Source organism: Candoia aspera, chromosome 2 (genome assembly GCF_035149785.1).
Source record: "Candoia aspera isolate rCanAsp1 chromosome 2, rCanAsp1.hap2, whole genome shotgun sequence".
Lineage (NCBI taxonomy): Eukaryota > Metazoa > Chordata > Lepidosauria > Squamata > Boidae > Candoia > Candoia aspera.
This window is the reverse complement of record NC_086154.1, coordinates 265,557,306-265,577,767: the sequence shown is the minus strand read 5'-3', so window position 1 is coordinate 265,577,767 and position 20,462 is coordinate 265,557,306. Positions and strand designations below refer to the sequence as shown.

The 20,462-nt window shown below is 56.4% G+C and overlaps 1 protein-coding gene across 3 annotated transcripts in view; it reads left to right on the top strand.

Moving 5' to 3' along the window:
* NPR2 (natriuretic peptide receptor 2) overlaps positions 1 to 20,462 on the top strand; it is a 30,673-nt gene that overhangs the window by 8,363 nt on the left and 1,848 nt on the right. Inside the window, exons 2-21 of one of the 3 annotated variants that reach the window (XM_063295945.1) lie at positions 6,531 to 6,733; positions 8,054 to 8,167; positions 12,524 to 12,659; positions 12,924 to 13,018; positions 13,209 to 13,335; positions 13,670 to 13,754; positions 14,252 to 14,372; positions 14,555 to 14,629; positions 14,723 to 14,800; positions 14,986 to 15,090; positions 15,202 to 15,273; positions 15,510 to 15,669; positions 15,832 to 15,993; positions 16,830 to 16,998; positions 17,976 to 18,122; positions 18,253 to 18,376; positions 19,373 to 19,441; positions 19,553 to 19,727; positions 19,831 to 19,929; positions 20,338 to 20,429. In XM_063295945.1, coding sequence (XP_063152015.1) covers positions 6,531 to 6,733; positions 8,054 to 8,167; positions 12,524 to 12,659; positions 12,924 to 13,018; positions 13,209 to 13,335; positions 13,670 to 13,754; positions 14,252 to 14,372; positions 14,555 to 14,629; positions 14,723 to 14,800; positions 14,986 to 15,090; positions 15,202 to 15,273; positions 15,510 to 15,669; positions 15,832 to 15,993; positions 16,830 to 16,998; positions 17,976 to 18,122; positions 18,253 to 18,376; positions 19,373 to 19,441; positions 19,553 to 19,727; positions 19,831 to 19,929; positions 20,338 to 20,429 — 2,408 coding nt within the window. The remainder of the gene's footprint in view (positions 1 to 6,530; positions 6,734 to 8,053; positions 8,168 to 12,523; positions 12,660 to 12,923; positions 13,019 to 13,208; positions 13,336 to 13,669; positions 13,755 to 14,251; positions 14,373 to 14,554; positions 14,630 to 14,722; positions 14,801 to 14,985; positions 15,091 to 15,201; positions 15,274 to 15,509; positions 15,670 to 15,831; positions 15,994 to 16,829; positions 16,999 to 17,975; positions 18,123 to 18,252; positions 18,377 to 19,372; positions 19,442 to 19,552; positions 19,728 to 19,830; positions 19,930 to 20,337; positions 20,430 to 20,462) is intronic. The other 2 variants (XM_063295946.1, XM_063295947.1) reach the window with 2 other exon arrangements.

Here is a 20,462-nt window from a genome sequence, read left to right as displayed (position 1 = left end):
GCTGGGCTCAGTTTACTAAGAAAGCAGCGCTCCCTGAGAGTGCACCAAGGGGGACTGCACATGCCTGGCTCCAAGGAAGTCCACAGCTCAAGCTGGATTTGGCTCAAGGCCCTTCCCTCGCCTTCCACAGGGGCCGCATTCGCCCATTGCATGACACCCTAATGTGGCTGGTTTGCTGCTGGCTTAGTTTATTGTGAGAATGTAGTCGTGCTTTGCAAGCCATTATTTTGAAACATGAAATGCAAACTAGGAAACTAGCTTCTTCAGATAACTGTGCTTAACAAAATTGGAGTTTAGTGCATGCCAAGTAGTTGTTAACTAAGTTCTCAGATTTCAGCCACAACTTTCTTATAGGTAGCTGCTGTAAGATGGGTTGCTTTCTAAATGGACATTTACTTCCACATTCAGATGTACTAAAGTGGGTGGCAAATGTTGCCCATGCATGCTGGGCTGCACGTTTCTGGGCAGCCTCCTTGCTAGAGCAGGGCTTCTCCCATGTCTTCAGATACGCCTCATGAGTGCCTTGCTGATCAGAAATGGTGCCTCCTTTGCTGAGAGCTTCCAGGCACAGCTGAGCTGCCCATGCGGCCCCATCTTCTCTTGTAACACGAAACCTGCCTCCCTGGGGTAGAGCCAGGCCCATGCCTGCACTCCGTGGACAAGGGCAGGCAACCATGTGGCCTCAGTGGCCAGATGGCAGGGCAGTTGTCCTCATCCCGATCTGTCCAGTCCTGTCAGTGCAAGGAGGAAAAGGAGGCTTAAAACAACCCCTCCCATACCATCCTCCTACATACAGATATGCACACATCTATTGGCACACTTTGTATTCTTAGAAGCATGCGGAACCAGGGTGAATCTGGGTCTAGGCCCAGACTTTTCCACCCTGCTGCCTCCAGAGGTCAGACTGCAGATCCCATCTCACCGCCAGGCTGGCTGTGGTTGGTGGTTGGGGTAGGAGTGCTGCTGGGAGCCGCAGGTATAAAAGTGCCGGGCTCTGGGCCAGGAGGGCGAGCGGAGCAAGAGAGGCTGGCTTCCACAAGGCCTTCCTTCCCCGGGAGGCTTGACAGCAAAGGAGCCTCAGTAGGGAAGGGCGGCTGGACTTCACCGGAGCAGGTGGGGCTTTAGCCAGCTCTGCTCTGAACTTCAGCCTTTCCAGCCACCCTTTGTGCTGACCAGCTGCAGGAGGTGCACCCCAGCGAAAGTGCAGCAGTGTCCCCAGCTTCCAACTGCAGACTGAAAGGCAGCGAGGGCAAAGGCCCACCCAAAACAGAGTTCTCTCCACCTGGGGCTGGAAAGCCAATACTGTTGTTGGCAGAAACAACACAAGAAGCGATGAGGGGGTGGGATTGCTCAGCATCGCATTCCCCTCCCTTCAGAACTAGTGTGGTTGAAAGTAACAAAGCATAACTTGTGTAAACATCAAGGTGCCAGCTATGTTTGCACACATTTGCGTTTCACGTGAAGTGCTCAAGGACTGGGCCCAGCTTTAACCCTGGTGAAATTTTGGTGGGAGCCTAGTCTGGGAGTCTCCCCGCCTTAAGGCCCCTGTATGGTGTAGTGTCTTGGGTGAGCTTAGGTAACCGGTTCAGTCATCGGTTTAAGGGTGCAGGCAGCGGGGGTTCCCACCAGAAGCAGGCCCAGACACACCTAAGCAGCCTATCTAGTGTCGCCTGAAACGCCATGAAGTGCACTATCACTTGGGGCTCCTGCACAGCAGGTCGGTCGTCTGAGCCCAGGCAGCCACCCGAACAGCCTTGCCACACTGATGCAGAGGGGAGCCCAAAGGACAGGGGAGCCCTCTCTTCTGATGGGCAGCACCGACAGAGGCCTGGAGCGCCTCGCCAAGGCCGAGCTACTCTGGGAACGCCATGTCATATTTCTCACTCCTGCCCCACGGCCACACGGAGGTGGTGCAGAGTGGCACGATTCTGAATTCTAGCCAGCTGAGCCAACGTGCACTAAAGAAAAAAGAGCAAGCAGGCACTGGCCAGGGCAGCCGCAGGGGAGCTCCTCGGCTGCACAGCGACAGCTGTCCTGTATTTGTCTGCTTTGGGGAGAGCAATTCTAACTGGAGTTCTTAAGAAAAGGGAGGAAAAGGGACCCTGTGACCTTCCACAGAGCCACGAAGGGCTGGCTTTTCTCCCATGGGCCAGGCCAGCAGCTGAGCCCATCCCACCAGCACAGGGGGCTTGTCATGTCTAGCCTTTTAAACCTTAGTATCCTCAGATGAAGACAATGCCATGCCTTGGCTGGTTTACGTAGCACGCTCCACCGGATAGCAAAAGGTGGGATATCGGGGTTGGAACAGGTGGCCGACCTAGGCTTGGCTGGTCGGTTGTTCTGGATCTCAGGGGTTGGCTCTTTGTTCTTGTGGGGAGGCTCGTGGTGTGGCACAGATCCAGCCAGCTGGATTACTTTCTGCAGTGGCCAAGTATTGTGTGAACTGTTGTGGCTACCAGACCTAAAAAGAGGAAGCAGAAGAGTATTGAAGGCCCAGAAAAAGGCATCCTGTGGAAGACAAGCCAAAGGCATTGTGGAAATGATGGAAAGGGATGCATTTTGCTCCATCTTTACTAACAGGAATCCAGTGGGCTTGTCCAGTGGACCTGTGTGATGGGTGAGGCCAGACAGAAAGGAAGGGCAGACTTCTTTCCGCTGCACGTGGTCAGTCTGTGGAATCTACCACCTCAGGACGTAGTGACCACCATCGCCTGGCTAGCTTCAGAAAGCTTGGAGAAGACTGCCAGTAGGGAGCTTCTGTCTCCTACGAGTTTGAGATTAGTCCTGTTAAACAGGAGTGGGAAGGGCATACAGCCCTGAGAGGCTTGGAGCTGGATCTCTCCCTCTCCCTAAACACCAACTGGCCCTAGAGGAAGAAGGAGAACCACTGCAACACCATGCTCCCTACTCCTGATATCTGAGCTGGTTCAGGAGGATACTGTGATCAATAGTATTGAAAGTTGCTGAGAGCCAGGATGGGTGGGCCACCCAGACCCACCACAGGTCATCCACAAGCACGATTGATCTGTCTCAGGACCATACCCTGAAATTGAAGGGAGTCCAGATAATCCACTTCCTCCAGAACTCTCTGAAGCAGCAACCCTAACACCTTCTCAAGAACCTTCCTCAAGAACGAAAGGGTGGAGACAAGACAAAAGTCCAATAACTTTGGGTCCAGTGATGGCCTCTTGAGTGGATGGACCTTCTCCCTCAAGGATGAATTCCAAGCCCTGGGACTGATTATTTATTTATTTATTTATTTATTTACTTATTTATCAAACTTTATCACTGCCCATCTCCCCCACATGGGGGGACTAGGCAGTTACAGAAATATTTTAATTTCTGTCTTCTTGAGCTTAGCTGATGTTTTCATAATGACTGCCACATACTTCGTTCAAGACTATCTCTGTACCTGGCCCCAGCACACATCATCTCCCAGGAAGCCTTAGCTAACCAGGAAGAATATTGATCTGATGCACAAGTGGCCATGGTCACAGCCCTGAGGACCCTGTCCACTTCCTCAGGATCAACAGGTTCAAACTCATCCCAGATAACCAAGACAGACCATGCCTTGGTTAACTCCACAGCACCTGCCCAGCCAAACTTCTACTTGGAGCACATTCCAGTGACTTTGTCTGAGAGGTGCCTAGCACGTTCCTCACAGCAGCCCTGCAGGTGGTCCTTCACTTCTCAGAAGGGACCAGGTCCCCTTGAACAGGGCTGCCAGTTGGCTTTCTGCAGACAAGATAAATAGTTATCACCATGAGGTAGTCCTCAGTAAAGGCTGCTACTAGTGTTCAGTCAGGTTCGCTCTTTGCCTTCCTTCATCAGCTTCCCAGGTGTTTCTGCTGTTTTGTCACCCAGAGTTTCTCCAAAACCCAAGGGAAGCCCTGGGATCCCCAGGCAGAGGCTGCCTAAGTGAGGGCATTCCTTTTATTCCAAGCAGTGACCGAGGCTGCCTCGGCTGAACTGTGCAGCATAGCAGAGCTTCAGGAACAATCCCCAGCAACCTCTGAAACCCAGCCATGTCCATCCAGTGCCTCTGGTGGACCAATCAAAGGGGCCATGCCTCCCTGAGGTGAGGAGTAGCACCAGAGCACTGCAAAGCAATTGGAAGTGATCTGACTATGACAAGGGAGTGGAGATAATCTCCCCCACATCCAGATCGCATCACCACTTCCCTGAGGCAAAGAACAGATCCAGCGTGTGACCTCCACTGTCTGTTGGGACTGCAATGACCTGGATCAGGTCTCTCCCTCTTGGCTTCTGCCTTCAAAGGAAGGTAGTGAATTGCTTGGTAGCTTAGCTGCTCTACCATTCCATGGTTTGCTATGCCCCTGCTTGCAATGAATGGCTTCTGCTATGTGCATCTTGTAAGCTGTAGCCAGTGTGCACTTATGGCTAAATTCTCCAAATTCTTCCATTGAAACTTAGCTGACAACCACTTGCAGTTAGCCAGCCTTGATCTCCTGTTGCGTCTTCTGGTCCTCTTCTTTCTTTGGATATCTGCACTGGGCAGGCAGATCCCACTGTCTTTCTCCTTGTCTAGCTGACTCCCCTGGAGTGATCTTGAATCACCCTGGAGATGCATCTCCAGGACCCCGAGACTGCCGAAATCATCCTTCTGTGCTTGCCCCTTTTCTTCTTTTCCTGCTGTGAGTCCCACTCTGGTGCTCCTGTTTTTGCCAGCTCCATAGCCCATTGCAACTTGCCGTCCTGGGGTGAGATACGCCTCATCTATTCCTTTTCAGCAATTCCCCTGACTCTGGTTATCGCCCCAACTGCGGTTTGTATGTTTGGGAATCACGGGACGGGACGGCCGATCACGTTTACCTTCTCCGTTCTGTTATGTGGTTTCCAGTGCTGCCAATCCAAAGACCTGGAGCGGCTCTGTCGTTTTTCCTTCTGGAACTGATCTGAGGGGTCTCCAAATGGGCCTTTATTCTGTAGGGGCCGTCTCGTGTTCTTAGGGGGAGCAGGATGAGGCAGGAGAGCTGCCCAAGAAGAGTATTTTCTGGAAGCCCCCAAACTGCAGATGCGAAAACAAAACCAAGAAGACAGCTTTGGGGAAACAGAAATCCCTTGACCAGGATTTGCCGAGATGAAGTCCATCTGCTGGTGGGTTGCGCCCTTACCTCAGTGTGAAGGATGACAGGTGGAGTCAGATTAATGCTCTGCTCTCCATACCCAAAGGGGGCCTTCCCTTTCCCTGGGGTGGGGCCCTTTGACCTTGGGGTCTTCCTGTGGGCTTGGCACAGGGCAAGGAGGACCCATTTGTAGCTGCAGGAGGTGGGGCTCTCCGTCGCATCCATTCTTGGAGAGGTCTGAGGGGCCGCTGTTATCCCTGTGTTGCCAACCTCCCTTGGGATGATTGCAGCGTGCACTATGTGGGGAAATACTCAGAAACTGTGGAGGCCAGGTTTCTCTTGGGGCTGCACCACGGGAACATGGGCCATCAGTTCTGAGCAAGCTAATCCACTCCAGTGCTGTAGCTCTGTAGAAATCCCTAAAAGGTTTGAGTCCTGCCTATCTGAAGGAATGGCTTTCCCCGTGCGCTGCGCCCAGTGAGCTGTGGTCTTTGGCTAAAGGTTTATTTGCACATGCTCGTCCGGGAAGAGGCCCACCTGGAGCCAAGCAAGGCCCAGTCTTCTTGACGGCAGTTTAGTAATACGGAGTTCCCTCCCCCTGAACATTCAGTCTGCCTCTTCTTTGGCTTCTTTCAAGAATTGGAAGACCCGTTTTTACACTCTGGTCTGTGTCGGTTTTTATGATAATGCTCAGTATTATACAATGTTGGGTTCTTTCATTTTAAAAAAAGTTTTATATTTGGTATTCCTACTTTTGTATTTATTGTTGCTGATTAGTGGATGTGGATCAGATTTCTTTGCTGCAGTATGAATGATAAATAACTCAATGAAATGTCTTTTGCCCCAGATGCATCAATGGGGCCAGGTGGGTTCATCTGGCTCCTACAACATCCCTTTTATCCTTCGGTTGGAATCAGGCTGGGGGTTTCACCATAGTACACAACCTGCTTTCTTGGAGCGGGGGCAATGTAGCAGTTGCAGAAGGGAGTCTCATAGTCACAGAGCAACCACAGAAGAGGCCCTGACTCGCATTCCTGCATGCTGCTCCATGGTGGCCATCGCTGGCTGCAGGCACTGCCTTCCTTCTGCAGCGCAAGATGCACAGCCTTCTCAGGCTGAGACTGTGTGTGGCCTTGGAGTGCAGGGGACTACGTTCAAACAAAAGGGTTGGGACAAAGGAATAAATGTGTTTTGTTTGATTTAAATGTAAGCCATATTTCACATTTACTAAATACAATTGCATTTGATACTTCCCATGTAACATACTCTCCCCTTTTCTAACCAGAAACTTGACAATGTGGTGGTAACCTTAGAGATATCTGGGAGCCATGTGTGATCTTGGGTCCTCCCCTGAGAGCTCCAGGGAGCCTTAAATCGGTCTCTGAGGAGACAAAAAGAGCAGCTGATCAGATTGGGGTTCTGTCCTTGCCTTTCTCTTGGCAGTCATCTACATCTGTGGTCCCCTGGAGATGCTGCACCAAGTCATGCGTCGAGCCCAGTATGAGAGCATGACCAGCGGTGACTATGTCTTCTTCTACTTGGATGTCTTTGGAGAAAGCCTGCAAGGGGAAGGGAGACAGGGAGCTGCCAAGCCCTGGCAGAACAAGGAGGGCCAGGACTCCAGCGCCCTTCGAGAGGCCTTCCAGGTCAGTCCAGAAGCATGCTGGGATGGGTGGGGGGAGAGAAGAAGGAAGCCCTGGACCCATGGACTGCTCAGGCTTGGGGTGAGCTAGAGGGGCTCAGCTGTGGCTGAAGCAAACCAGTAATGAAGCCAAGGCCTTTTCGGGAGACTGAAGGGACTCACCTCTGTCATTCAGCATCTGAAATCAGGTAGAGGAGTTCCTGGTTGGGAAAGGTGGAACCACACCTGCTGCTCTCCTAGAAACCTGATGCCTCCCCCTTCCATGCAACTGGGGGAGCATTTGCACCTTCTCTGCTCTCAGATTCTCTTCCTGTGCCAGCAGCTCTGGCCTCGGGCATCTCTTGCTTAAAGGGGAAGAACTTGTGGGTCAGCCCCTCTAAGGAGGGAGCTGTGCATGCCTTTTTTCTGCCAGGGAGCAAGCCTGGCAGAACCTCAACTGCTGAAAGAGCTGAGGTCCCCTGTGTGGTGTCAAGGAGGACGTGCCATGGGGCTTCACCACTTGCTACCACTGTCTGTGCATAAACCACTGCCAACCTTTTCCTGAGTCCCCTCCAGGGGTTGCAAGGGGAGAAGCAAGGATTCAGGAGCTCTTGTGCAAAAGGAGTTTAGAGAGGGATGGGGAAAGCTCCTTCTGAGACTGGGGGTCCAACAGAGGGGGTCCGAGGTGTTCAACCTTTTGCTGAAGGGCAGTGTGGGAAGCCAACCTGGCAGTGCTATGGGTGGGCAGAGCGGAAGCATCTGGAGGGCAGGCAACCTCAGATCTTATGCAGTGTTCACTTCTTTTACTCACTCAGTGCCTCTGGCTTTGAGCATTCAGCCAGACTTCTATCTGGCTGACATCTGCCAGGCCCAACTGCTTGCTTCAAAATGTGAGAGTTGTGATGAAGCCAAAACTCACTGGAAATGCAGACTTGCTTCTCTGCACCTTCATCTCAAATACTTCCAAAGGCAGATCTTGAGCCTTGACAATGGTCTTTGCCCCTCCCTTGCACACCCCACTAAAGAAGCCAGTGTTTTGCGGAAACATTCAGGAGCAGATGGGAAGGGTGAGAGGGAGGCCGGGTGAGTGCGGAGAGGCCAACGCCTTAGGCAAGGGGAGCCATATGCAGCCCTCCAGATGTTGAAATGCACCCACACGCACATTTGCCACACTGGCAAGGGCAGATGGGAGTCCTGTTGCAGCCTGGTGTGAGATTTCCAGACAGCTACATGCAGGAAGTGGGGTGGGGCCAGGGGGTGATTGCAGAGAAGGAGAAAGCAGGCACTTCAGCTTGCAAGGGCACATGGGGTCCTGCGTCCCTTCAGCCAACGGCTTTTGTTGCAGACGGTGCTGGTGATTACCTATCATGAGCCCCAAACTTCGGAGTACCAAAGCTTCCAGAATCAGCTGATCCTGCGGGCTCGGCAGGATTATCAGGTGGAGCTCAGTGGTTCACTGGTAAGCCCCTTCCCATCAAGGCACCCTTTCCCCCCTCTCTGCTTCTAACCAGGGCGAGAGGAGTCCTCCAAGGTCAAAGCTCCCTGGCTAGTTGGAGGCCCTTGGGAATTTTCCAAGCCTTTTACATAAAGGAAGGCTGCCTGAAGGGATGCCCAGGGTAGTGGCTGTGGGTAAACATCACCCGTGGCAGAGTTTGCATCACACATGGAGCCCAAGCCAGGGAGAATGAGATGTGTGCTGGGTCCACTGCTTAGCAGGCTTTGCACAGACCAATGAACCACCTGCTGCTTCATAGAATGAGAGGTGGTGGGGTTCCCACCCCTACTCTGGGGCCCTGTCTGCAGCAGAGTGGGTCTCTGTCACAGCTGCCTTGAGAGGAGCAGTCTCTGTCCCTTGTGGTCATCAGCCTGCTGGGCCTTTGGGTTGGGAGGTCCCCCTAGTGAGTAGCAGCTCCTTGTTTTACTTAAGGCTTGGGTCAGCTAAAGTCATTCCTGGAGATATGGACTCAGCCACTGTATTATCTGCCCCTGTCATCTTTAGATCCTTGCAGTAAAGTTGACACTATATGGGGCCAACTTTAAAGAGTGTCCTAGAAATAACTCCTGGCTCTATTTCCTGGTCTTGGCTGAAGAAAGCATAGAACATGGCTGTGGAGCACACTTCCTGGAGCGTTAAGGTAGCCATGCCCTTAATACTTGGGGCGGTGCAGCTGCTTTGAGGGCCTTCCCAGAGCACGTGCTCCATTGCTGCTGGCAGTGTCAGCAAAGCTGCTGGGCATGCCAGCACGTGCACTGACAACGGGCCAGGGGCCTTGAAGCAGCTGCACCAACCTTTGAGAGGACATGGCTGCTTCAGTGCATCAAGGACAGCCCTTCACGGATGCTGACTTGCTTTGCAGATTGCCCATGCTCATCCCAGCTGCACTAGTTACCAATTAAATGTTGGCTTTCCCCAGGAAGGGCTTCAGATTCAGCCAAACAATGTGGCTGCATTGCAACACTGAATCTGAAGCCTCGCATTTGCACAATGCACTAGCCACAAAACCCAACATTTCCAGGCTTAGCTTGTGTGAATTCTTGGGTCAGTCAAGACCTTTGTATGACCACAGCTAATGCACGATTAGTTGAAGGGAAGCAGAAGGTCAGGAAAGAACTCCTCGCACCAGACTGGGAGGCCTGGGGGTAGGGGTGATGCGCTGCTTCCTTATCTGTGAGTTGGCTCTGTTTTCCTCTTTCCCTGACCGCTGCGTGATGGGGGGTGGGGGCAGATGGGCCTCCCCTCTGATTGCAGGGAGCCTTGTGGCTGGGGCCCCTCCCAGAGGATTGGAGATACCTCCGAGCACTCACCCCTCCCCCTCCCCTGCGTTGGTGGAAGTCCCCTTGGAGGGGTCCTTCCTTTGCCTTCAACAAGCGGGTGCACGAAAGAGAAGAGCCTTGAATGGCACTGCAGTGCCTTGGATCCTTCTGCAGAGCCATCAGAGACAAGGGGAAAGCCTGAGGGGTCATTTCCATATCAAAAAACTTGTGGTGGGTGAAGATGGGCTGCTCCAATTTTAGGAAATTTGATGAAAGTACTTGCTTAAACAGCAATCTTCCAAACCATAGAGATTCTCTGTTTCGCTGCACTGTTGATTGAAAGGCTCTGAGCTGCTCGGCTCCCTTCACCCTCTGCAATACTGGTCAGAAGGCGGGAGGGGGGGTAGGGTCCCCAGATTGATGGACCCCAATTGGGGAAGCCCTGTTTGTAAATATCGCTCTTTACACACAAACACACACACACACAAGTCCCCTCTGCTAGTTGTCTAATCCTGTCAAAAACCCCACAAGCTGGTGCCTTTCAAGGAGTTTGTGCCAGATCCGCCAACCTATTTCTCATGGACTCAACATTTTCCTCTCCTGACAATTGCCCACTGTTTAGTTGAGAGAATTGCATCTATTGGGACCAGTGGGAGACACACAGGCGGTGTGTTTTAACAGGCCCAAAGTTGCAGGCGAGAATTTTCCAGATGGTCCAGTCAGACCCCAAGTCTGTGTCCGCCTCTGCCTTGGACCATGAAAGCCTGGAGCATGAGAGGGACCCTCCCCCACACCACCCGCCCTTTGGAGGTCATGATGGGCTCCTGCCTTGGGAGGGATCCAAAGAGTTTCAGCTCCCGATTTGATGGGGGGGGGGGCCTCTCGGGGTTCCTCTCTGGCCTTTGTGACACCGGCAGGGGAAGCCTCTCCCAGACCAGAGCGTCCTTGCTGGTTCTTGCTGGAGCAGCCAGGTGTCCCTGCGTGGTCTTGGGAGTGCGAGGGTGGGAGGGTCTTTCTTGGCCTCCAGAGCACCTGCTTGCAGCCTGCTGGGAGGGGCTGGTACTGTGAGGACTGCAAAAGCCATAAGCCTGTGCAGCACTTAGGAAGGGGAGCCACCCAGGTTTTGGCTGCCTATAGGAGGGCCCCTCTTCTGGACCCTCTTCAGCCGCCGGAGGCCAAAGCCTGACTCCAAAGTAGTGGGCTGGGGAGCAAATTACGTGTTGGTCCAGGCAGCCAGCAGCCTGAGGGGCCAGGTGGAAGGGGGGTGCGTGTGTATCACACCCATCCTCCCAGTCCAAGGGCAGGCAGGGGGGTATCTGCCCCAACTCCTGCCTGGTGATGGCACAGGAATTATTATGGATGGTCACCTATGCTGACAAAAGAGGCCAACCACGATCCTGTTCAAAAGCAGGGGGCGTGTCCAGGCTCTGCTCAGGTGGCTTTTCCCTACTGGGCATCTGGAGCTGGCCCCAAGACAAGCTTCACTGTGCCCATCCCAGTTGGCAGAGTCGGGGGGAGTGCTCTGTTTGAAAGAGCACTCAACCCAGGCCCACCTCTGCCCTCTCTACTACCTGCAGGGAGGCTGGCAGGAGGAGCTTGCCTGCCTCTGTCCCCCCCCCAGGTGATTGGCACCTCCTAGAGAGAGGTGTTTGGCCTGGACACCCTCTGGGAGAGCAGGTGGACAGCAAGGGCCAGCCCTGGCTGTGGGGGGGAGAACATTTTGAGATGGGGAGAGGAGTCAGGAGCATGTTGCTTGCCTTGCTGAACTGAGGCCTGGCATCTGGGGCAGGGAGGCCCCTTGGATTCTCTCTGTGTGCAGTGCCTTTTGTGGGGGGGGGGGCTGTACAGTCCCCCTCTCCAAGAGGTGGGTGTGAGTAATTAACCGTTTCCTTCCCAAGGCAGAAGAAGGAGCAGGACCCCCTCTCACCGGTCTGTGGAAGCAACTCTGGGTGCAGGCAGGAAACTGCCTCCTGCCCTCCCACACACATCCTGCCCCCTCCCCTCAGGGCTGCTCCTATTTTTAGGTCCCCTTCCCCTCCCCTCCTTCTTTGCAGATTCCCAGGAATCCACACGCACAAGATAGCCTTGGGGGTCCTGGGGGAACTCAAGGGGCTGCATTCACACCTCTCCCTTAAGAGTTTACTGGGCGGACCCATTTCCGGGGCTCTTGACACACGCTGAACACTGAGCAACACACTGGCTACCTGCTCGATGCTCCGACCCACAAGAGCAGTCCGCCGGGCATTCTGGCTGCATCCATTCCCTGAGAGGGAGGCCCGCACATCTTCCAGGAGGTTTTCTGGCCAGGGTGGCAGGCAAGCGAGAGCCTTGGAGCACCCAGTCCCATTTCAGCGTGGACTAGCCTGTTGTGTGAACCGGCCGGGGAGTGGCACTGATAGCTTGTTCTCCCACCCACTGTTGCCGTGGGGGGCAGAGAGGCGGAGGCATGGAAAGGCAGCAGGCTGATGACGCTCTTTGCATCTGGGCCGTGGCCCCATGGGCAAGAGCCAAGGCTGGCAGCTTGGAGCTGTTCCCGGGCTCCTTTGGGGAAGCTTGGAGATTTCCCTCTCCTGTCCAAAACAGTTGAATGTGCCATGTTCCTGTTTCCTGCCTTGAAATGGGGGTAAAGTCCCTCTGGCCAAAGAGCCTGTGGTCACGGGCTCCTCCTGGTGCAGGGGGTGCATCAGAGGAGGAGCCCCTCTTCCCTGGGTGCACACGGGCCCCTCCATGGCAGAACAGAGACGGGCTTCTCTGTTCCGGGCTTGGACGCGTCTCCTTGTAGTGGGAAGGGAGACCAAGGGGAGTTTGGTGGTCCAAAAGGAGTGCTCCAGCAGCCAGGAGCAGCCAGACTTTCTCTTCTTTGAAGGCATGGCTGAGGTCAGGCTAAATTAGCAGGGTGCCACACCACCCACCTGCTGCCAACCCAGAGAAGGGGATCCTCCTGAGGGTCCTCCCTTCAGCTGTGCAGGTCTCCCAGGTCCCAGGAGACGCTATGAGGCTGTGCCTCGGAGGGTGCAGGGCAATGCCCCCATTGCCCTTTCTTTTGCTGCTGCCCCAACAGAAAAACCTGGTGGCCGGCTGCTTCCATGATGGCCTGGTCCTCTACACCATGGCCCTCAACGAGACCATCAGCGAGGGCGGAACCAAGTGGAACACCAGCCTCATCCTGGAGAAGATGAAGGGGCGCAATTTCCAGGGTACTGGAGGCTGGGGAGCGGGCTGCAGACAGGGACGGGGCTCCTGGGGGGAGGCTGAAGGATCACCCAGGAGAGATTTTGGGAGATCTCCATCATTAGGCGGCCATGGGGACCCAGAATGGCTGAGGGGTGGTCCGGGTCTGTGGCCTGGGCCAGCTGGGTGGCCTGCTGTGGGGGGGTGGCGTGTCCCAGCTCCATCTGCAGAGGGGGGGCTGCTCCCAGAGGGCCTGACCCAAACGCCTGGCTGGGCTTTTGCTCCTCCAGGCGTCACTGGGACCGTGAGCATGGATCAGAACAACGACCGGAACACCGACTTCAACCTGTGGGCCATGGCGGATGTGAAGAGCGGCGAGTACCAGGTATGCTGGAGTCTGGGCCACCTGGGAAAGGTGGCCAAGGGGCACCCAGCCCTGCCTGGCTAGGGAACACGGGCACTGCTTCCCCGAGATGAAGTCGGTCTGGGGCAGACACCTCTGCTCCCCTGGCCAGAGGGCCAGAGAGCAGCAGCATCGAGACACACAAGCTGGCCATTGCCTCTTCTCCCCACAGGTGGTTGGGCACTACATCGGATCGGAGAAGCAGTTGAAGTGGCTGGGGCCCATCCACTGGGTGAAGGGGGAGCCGCCTCTCGATAACCCCCCCTGTTTCGACATGGACGACCCCTCCTGTGACAAAAGTGGGTGTCTGTGGAAGCAGTAGGGTCCCTGTCTTGCTGCCCAGGTGAAAGCTGGGGGAGAGACGGACTCCCTTCACCCTAGCAGAGCTTTGGAGGATCCATGAACCCCCCCCCCCAGCTCACTTCCTCGGATGCCTGCCTGCTGTGGGCAGCTGGCTCTCTTCTGCACTGCCCTCCCGCCTCCCAGCAAGGAGAAGTGGGCTCACCCCCTAGGCTCCCTCTCCAGCATGACCCACCCCAGTGGCATCCAGCTGCCTGGCTGTGCCCCTTCAGGGTGCCTACATGGGTGTGGCTGCAAGGCAGAGCTCCTCCCCGATTTGGTGTGTCCTTTCAGGCACGCTCAGCACCCTAGCAATCATGGCCCTGGGAGCCGGACTCACCTTCATCATGTTTGGGGTTTCCAGCTTCCTGATCTTCAGGTGCGTGAATCACAGAGCAAACTCTCTTGGCGGTGGGGCATGTGTAGAATGGGTGGGGGGCAGGTGGCTAGAAGGGATGATGCCCCGGCCAGGCAGGCAGCACGCAGCCCTGGAGGGTGAGGGATGGCTGCTGGGGCTGGCCACCCCAGAGCGGAGACCCAGGCTTAACCAAGTCAACTGAAATGCCTCCACACTTGGCCCTTCCTTAGAAGGAGCTTTTGCCTTCCCCCAGCATGCTTAACCAGGAGAAGAGAAGACCTGGCTGGTGCATTTGCACAACAATGTGCAAAGCTGTTTGGGGTTAACCGATGGGCTTTTCGTGGCCTGGTCTGGCACTTGGGCTGGGTGCTGTGGGGCGCCTTGTGTGAAAGCGGAGAAGGGGTGAATTCAGGGTCTTGTATTGCACAGACTTGGATTCAGTTCAGGACCGGAGGCGGGGAGGCTTGAGGGGCTGTAGCTGTTGCATGGAGCTCACAGCAGCAGCTCGCTCTCTCTAGGAAGCTGATGCTGGAGAAGGAGCTGGCCAGCATGCTGTGGCGGATCCGCTGGGACGAGCTGCAGTTTGGGAGCTCGGAGCGTTATCACAAGGGGGCAGGCAGTCGGCTCACGCTCTCGCTGGTGGGTAACCATGGGTCCCCTTGCAGGGTCCAGGGCCCTCCAGGTGCCACAGAAACCCCAGCCCCACCCCCGCACCTGCTCCAGCCCCTCGGCTTTGATGGCGGCCCTTTCCCCCACCCACTCCACTCCCGCCCAGCCACCCGGACACCTTTGTTGGCTGTGACTCTGCACCTTTTCTCCAGCGCGGGTCAAGTTACGGCTCCCTCATGACTGCCCACGGCAAATACCAGATCTTTGCCAACACGGGACTCTTCAAGGTGAGGCCTCTTCTCTCTCTCTGGCCCTGGCTGCATCTGGAGACCAGGCGCAGCCCGCTTCACCCCCCACCCCGTTCATCTGTTGTCCTCCAGGGAAACGTGGTGGCCATTAAGCACGTCAATAAGAAACGGATCGAGCTGACGAGGCAGGTGCTCTTCGAACTGAAACACGTAGGTACCGGGGGTGGGAGGCAAGGGGGCTGGCTCCTGGGGGTCTGGATGCTCCTTGCATGCTGTGGGGGTGGCAGCCTCTACTGCGGTGACTGACGGGCAGGAGGACACAGGCGATGGCTTCCCCCCTCCACTGGTCCATGCTTGTCCACGTTTGCGGGGTGCTGCTGTCTCTGCCCTGGCAGATGCGGGATATCCAGTTCAACCATCTGACACGGTTCATCGGGGCCTGTATTGACCCGCCCAACATCTGCATCGTGACGGAGTACTGCCCCCGCGGCAGCTTGCAGGTGAGGCAGCTGTCCTGGATGGGGGGGGGGGCGGTGCTGTTCTCCCCCTGCCAGGCTGCAGCCCTGGGGTCAGCCAAGGCAGGCAGTGACCTCTCCCTCAACCTACCCCAGGATATTCTGGAGAACGAGAGCATCAACCTGGACTGGATGTTTCGCTACTCCCTCATCAACGACATTGTCAAGGTAAGGAAAGCGGTTTGTGGTGTTCGGGTGGGCGGTCAGCATTATGGCCATTGGACTGCTGCACCGTTTCCCCATCCCAGAGCTCGTGAGGGCTGGAGTCTCTGCGAGCTTGCTTGCATCCTGGGGACCCCCAGCTCCCTCCTCCCTGGCTGGGGCTCAGCCTCCAGTGGGCCCCCCTCCTTCCCTTTCCCCTTGGTAGCTGGCTGTCCCCCTCTCTCCCCTCCTGCCACACGCAGGGCATGGCCTTCCTGCACGGCAGCATCATCGGCTACCACGGCAGCCTCAAGTCTTCCAACTGTGTGGTGGACAGCCGCTTTGTGCTCAAGATCACGGATTACGGCCTGGCCAGCTTCCGCCAGAGCCACGAGAGCGAGGGCAATCACGCGCTCTATGCCAGTGAGTGCCTCCGCGGCGAGCCCCCTGCACCCCGCTCTCTGGAACAGCAATGTGTTGGAGAGGCCTCCTGGGGCTTTGTGCCCTCTCCCCCATGCCATTTCCTGGGGAAGCCTGAGCCTCTGCTCCTCCCCTGACCCCCCACTCTCTGGCTCCTGCTCTCAGAGAAGCTGTGGACGGCACCAGAGCTGCTGCAGAAGGGGACCCTGCTCATGCCCCCTCCAGCAATGCAGAAGGCAGACGTATACAGCTTTGGGATCATTCTGCAGGAGATCGCGCTGCGCAACGGGGCCTTCTACGTGGAGGGCATAGATCCTAGTCCCAAGGGTGAGGAGGGAGGGGTTGGAGGGCCTGAGGGGAAGCCCATGGCCCGGGAGCTGTTCCTGGCAAAGCCGAGCCTCGCTTGCCTCCGGCCTGTGCTGATCAAGAGGCAGGCGGGTACTAATTTACAAGTCTTGCATCATCCCCCAGAGGCATCAGGAAATGTAAGCAGCAGAGGCCCTGCCTGCCTGCCTGCCTCCCGCCATGCCCTGCGCTGCATGGGCAGGAGACCTCTTGCAGCTGAGGAATTTCTCTGGCCTGGGTGGATTCAGCGGTGGTGGTCCAGCCATCAGAGCAGAGGAGGAGGAGGACACAATGGGTGTCCTTTACCTGTCATCTCCAGGTTCCCTGGAGAGGCGCTGCCTGGAGCTGCATCCCAACTGGTGGGCTGGGCCTCCATCTCCTGGGGCTCCCGTCCTCAGAGGCGGGCAAGGGCTCCTTGCTCTGGAGGCAGCCCCGGCTGGCCGGCCAGCATCCACCCTGTTCCCCCAGCTCACTTGGCGGGCCGGGCCGGGGGTGGAGGGGGGGGAGGGGAGGGGAGGGGATGGTGCTACCCAGATCCAAGGCTGGGTTTTCCACACCAGAAAGAGAAGGGTGAAGGGGAGATGCCGCTGGCTGTGCCAGTTGCTGGGTTTTGCTGCTTTTGACCACGCAGGTTTGACCTGTGACATCTGTCTCTCCAGTCCCCTCCACTGTCCTTCACCACCACCCCAGGACGCTCATGTTCGCCTTCCGTCTCATTGCCCCAGTGGCTGTCACGCCCCCCCCCCGAGTCAGCTGCGCCTCCATCCCATCGCCCACACATTCACTCCTGTGCATCCCGCCCCCCTCCTCCTCCCCAGAGATTGTGCAGAAGGTGTGCAACAGCCGGCCGCCCTACTTCCGGCCCACCATTGACACCCGCCTGCACAGCGAGGAGCTGGCTGTCCTGATGGAGCGCTGCTGGGCTCAGGACCCGGCTGAGCGCCCGGATTTCACCCAGATTAAAATCTTCATCCGACGGTTCAACAGGTAGGGCATCCCATTCCACCTCTGCTCTTCTCCCACTGTACGGGGTTGGCGTGCATGGGAGGCAGGGGTGGCAAGAGCCCCGGTTCACCTTCTGCCCCTCTGGGCACTTCCCACAAGGCCCCGCAGAACCGCCCCGAGGGGGCCCGGGCAAGGCGTCTGGCTGCAACCATCCCAAGGCTGCCTCTTTGTGGTGCCAGAGAGGCAGAAGCACCTCGGCAAGGTCCCTGCTGGCCCTGGGGAGGATCCCCCTCTTCTCCCACTGGCAGAAATGGGTCTGAACGTGAGCCCAGTGTCTCCATCAGGAGGCCCCAGAAGGCCTGTGGCTGCTTCTGCTGCAGCCCTGAGCCAGTGGAGTTGCAGGACAGAGCTGCCACAGGATCTGTCACAGTCCAAGGAAAACCACAGGCAGAGACAGTGCGTGGGTGTCAGTGACAGGCCCCCCATGGCAGCATCCGTCTCCAAGTGTGATGGCCCATGAATATGACTGTGGAAAGACGTGGGAGGCTCCCAGACTGGGTCCCCGCCCCCAAATCTAGCCAACTTTGACCACCTTTACACCACGGCCCCTCCCCTCAGGCATTTCTGCAGCTGGGGCCCATGGAGGGAGGACCCCCAGTGCACAGTGCCCCATGGAGCAGGCCCTCTTCACGCTGGCAGAACTCCAGGAGGGACGTGCCTGGCGGAGAGGCCGGGGGCTGGTGGGGAAGGAGGTCGACCCCGGTGGGGCAGATGCTCCCGTAGTCTCTCGGGGGAGGGCACAGTACCCAACCCACAGCGGCATTGCCCCCCCTCCAGAAGGACCGGACAAAGGCTTCCAAAGTGAGAGGTTCCTGGGCAGGGAACGTAATGCCTCTGTACCCAACACACCCAGTCCTGGAGCCCCTCCCCTCCCCTCCCCTCTCCTCTGGATGCTTCCCTCACCCTGGTTGTGCCAGCCAGCCACTGTGGACCCTGCTCCCTCCCTTTCTCTGCCTCAGGGAAGGGAGCACCAGCATCCTGGACAACCTGCTGTCGCGCATGGAGCAGTACGCCAACAACCTGGAGAAGCTGGTGGAGGAGCGCACACAGGCCTACTTGGAGGAGAAGCGCAAGGCAGAGAACCTGCTCTACCAGATCCTCCCCCAGTAAGTCCTGCCTCTGTCCGTGGGCATGGTGGCCTCCCACCCATGCCCCCAGTGTGAGGAGAGGGGCCTTCCTGCTTGCAAGGGTCATGGAGGCTGAGGGGTCAGCAGCTCAGTCCCTTCCTCCCTGCAGCTCAGTGGCTGAGCAGCTGAAGCGGGGCGAGACGGTACAGGCTGAAGCCTTTGACTGTGTCACCATCTACTTCAGCGACATTGTGGGGTTCACTTCCTTGTCAGCCGAGAGCACCCCCATGCAGGTAGGCCGCAGCAAGTGGGGGGTGCGGGTGGGCGGGCAGCTGCTGTGTCTCTGAAACAGATGTGGCTGTTCAGCTACAAACCAGCTACAAACCAAGGATGACCAGTGTCGAAGACCCTCTTCCTCCAGCCCACCAGCTGGAGCAGGTCCAAGGGCAGATTCCCACTGTCGGAGTTGGGCTTTGGCTTGTTTTCCCCACCCATTCTTGATGCAGAGCCATGTCCTACTTGCACGTGGTTCTGCGACCAAGAAATACGGTCTTGAATCTCTGGCTGGGTTCACAAATTGCACCAGGCCAGTACTTAACTACCGATTGCGGAACTGGAATGGCTGTGTTAACCATGGTCTAGGGTTACGACCATAGCCAATAGATCTCAGTGGCCATTTTCTTACAAAACCCATTGCAGTTAGGATGATGGTGGATCAGGCTGCTACTTTTAAGTTCTCCTGTGTGTCATTGGTTTGTGAATGCCATATTACATGAACGCAGCAATCACAGCAAAAACCTGGTACATGTTGTGCGAACAGAGCCACTGAGAAGCAGAGGAAAGGCAGAGCTTGCTCTGATAACTCAATTCTCAGTTATCACTTACTTCTACAGTGCTGTGCATAGTGCCCCAATTTTACCTCTTTGGGTAGCCTTTGCCTTCCCCTTCCACTTTAATTGGTCCCTCCTTGCTTTCCAAAAAACTCCTTTCCATCAGCCCCTTTGCTTCCAGAAGCACTTCTGTGCCTTAAGCCCGTTGGTGCCTGGGCAGCTGCCTGATCCGTGTCTTCCACCAGGGCTTGCCCCAGGACAACCATCTGCTCTTGATATAGATTATATAGATATAAATATAGTAGATGTAGATATTATAGATATATAGATACAAATACAGATTTCAAATTTAGTCACCACCCATCTCACTCAAAGAGTGACTCTGGGCGGTTACTAAATTAAGACTCCCCTCGCCAGCCCAGCCAGCTCACCTGTGTCTCTCCCCACCCCCCCAATCAGGTGGTGACACTCCTCAATGACCTCTACACTTGCTTTGATGCCATCATTGACAACTTTGATGTCTACAAGGTGAGCATTGCTGGGCCTGGAAGTTCTTCCTGGCTAACCACTGGGCCCCCCTCCCAACCCAGGGCTCAGAGCAGCCCCTGGCTCATCCTGCTCCTTGACCCCCGGCTGTAGGTGGAGACTATTGGCGATGCCTACATGGTAGTGTCTGGCTTGCCTGTTCGAAACGGCAAGCGTCATGCCCACGAGATCGTCCGCATGGCCCTCGCGCTTTTGGAGGCCGTGAAAACATTCCGCATCCGGCACCGGCCCAGCGAACAGCTGCGCCTGCGCATTGGCGTCCATTCTGGTGAGTCGGAGGTGGGTGAGCGCTTAGGCCAGGCCCTGGGCCCATCTCGTTTGGGGATGGACAGAGTGCCAGAAGCTAAGCCCCTTCCTCTGCCTCCCTCCAGGGCCGGTGTGCGCTGGAGTGGTGGGCCTCAAGATGCCGCGCTACTGCCTTTTTGGGGACACAGTCAACACAGCTTCACGCATGGAGTCCAACGGGCAGGGTGAGCTCCACTCTTCCTGCAGGACCCTCATCCCCGCGGAGCCTTCTGCCGGTTCTCCTGGTCCTGTGTTCTTTCCAGGGCCCACCCGGCTTCATCGTGAATTTCCTTTCCTTCTCTGTAGATGCTCCAATTGGATGCAACCCACCTGAACAGTGCCCCATTTCTGGGAGGCAAGGAGCTGAGGCCTGGAGGCCTTGCTTCTCCTTGGGGGCCCTGTCCTCTTAAAGGCAAGAGGGGCTCCAACAGGAACAGTTAGGGTTTAATTAGTTGATATTAACTTTATTGTGCTCATTTTATTGTGGTACTCTGGAATTGTGAACCCCCAAGGCTTGTAAGTGTGCCACTGGCCCTGTTTGGCAGTGGACTGGGGGCCACCGGTACCGACTCTCTACCACCGGTTCCTTTCAGCCTTGAAGATCCACATCTCTTCCACCACCAAGGAGATCCTGGATGAGTTTGGCTGCTTTGAGCTGGAGCTGCGGGGTGATGTGGAGATGAAGGTGGGTCTGGGAGGAGCACGCCAGGGCCCTGCG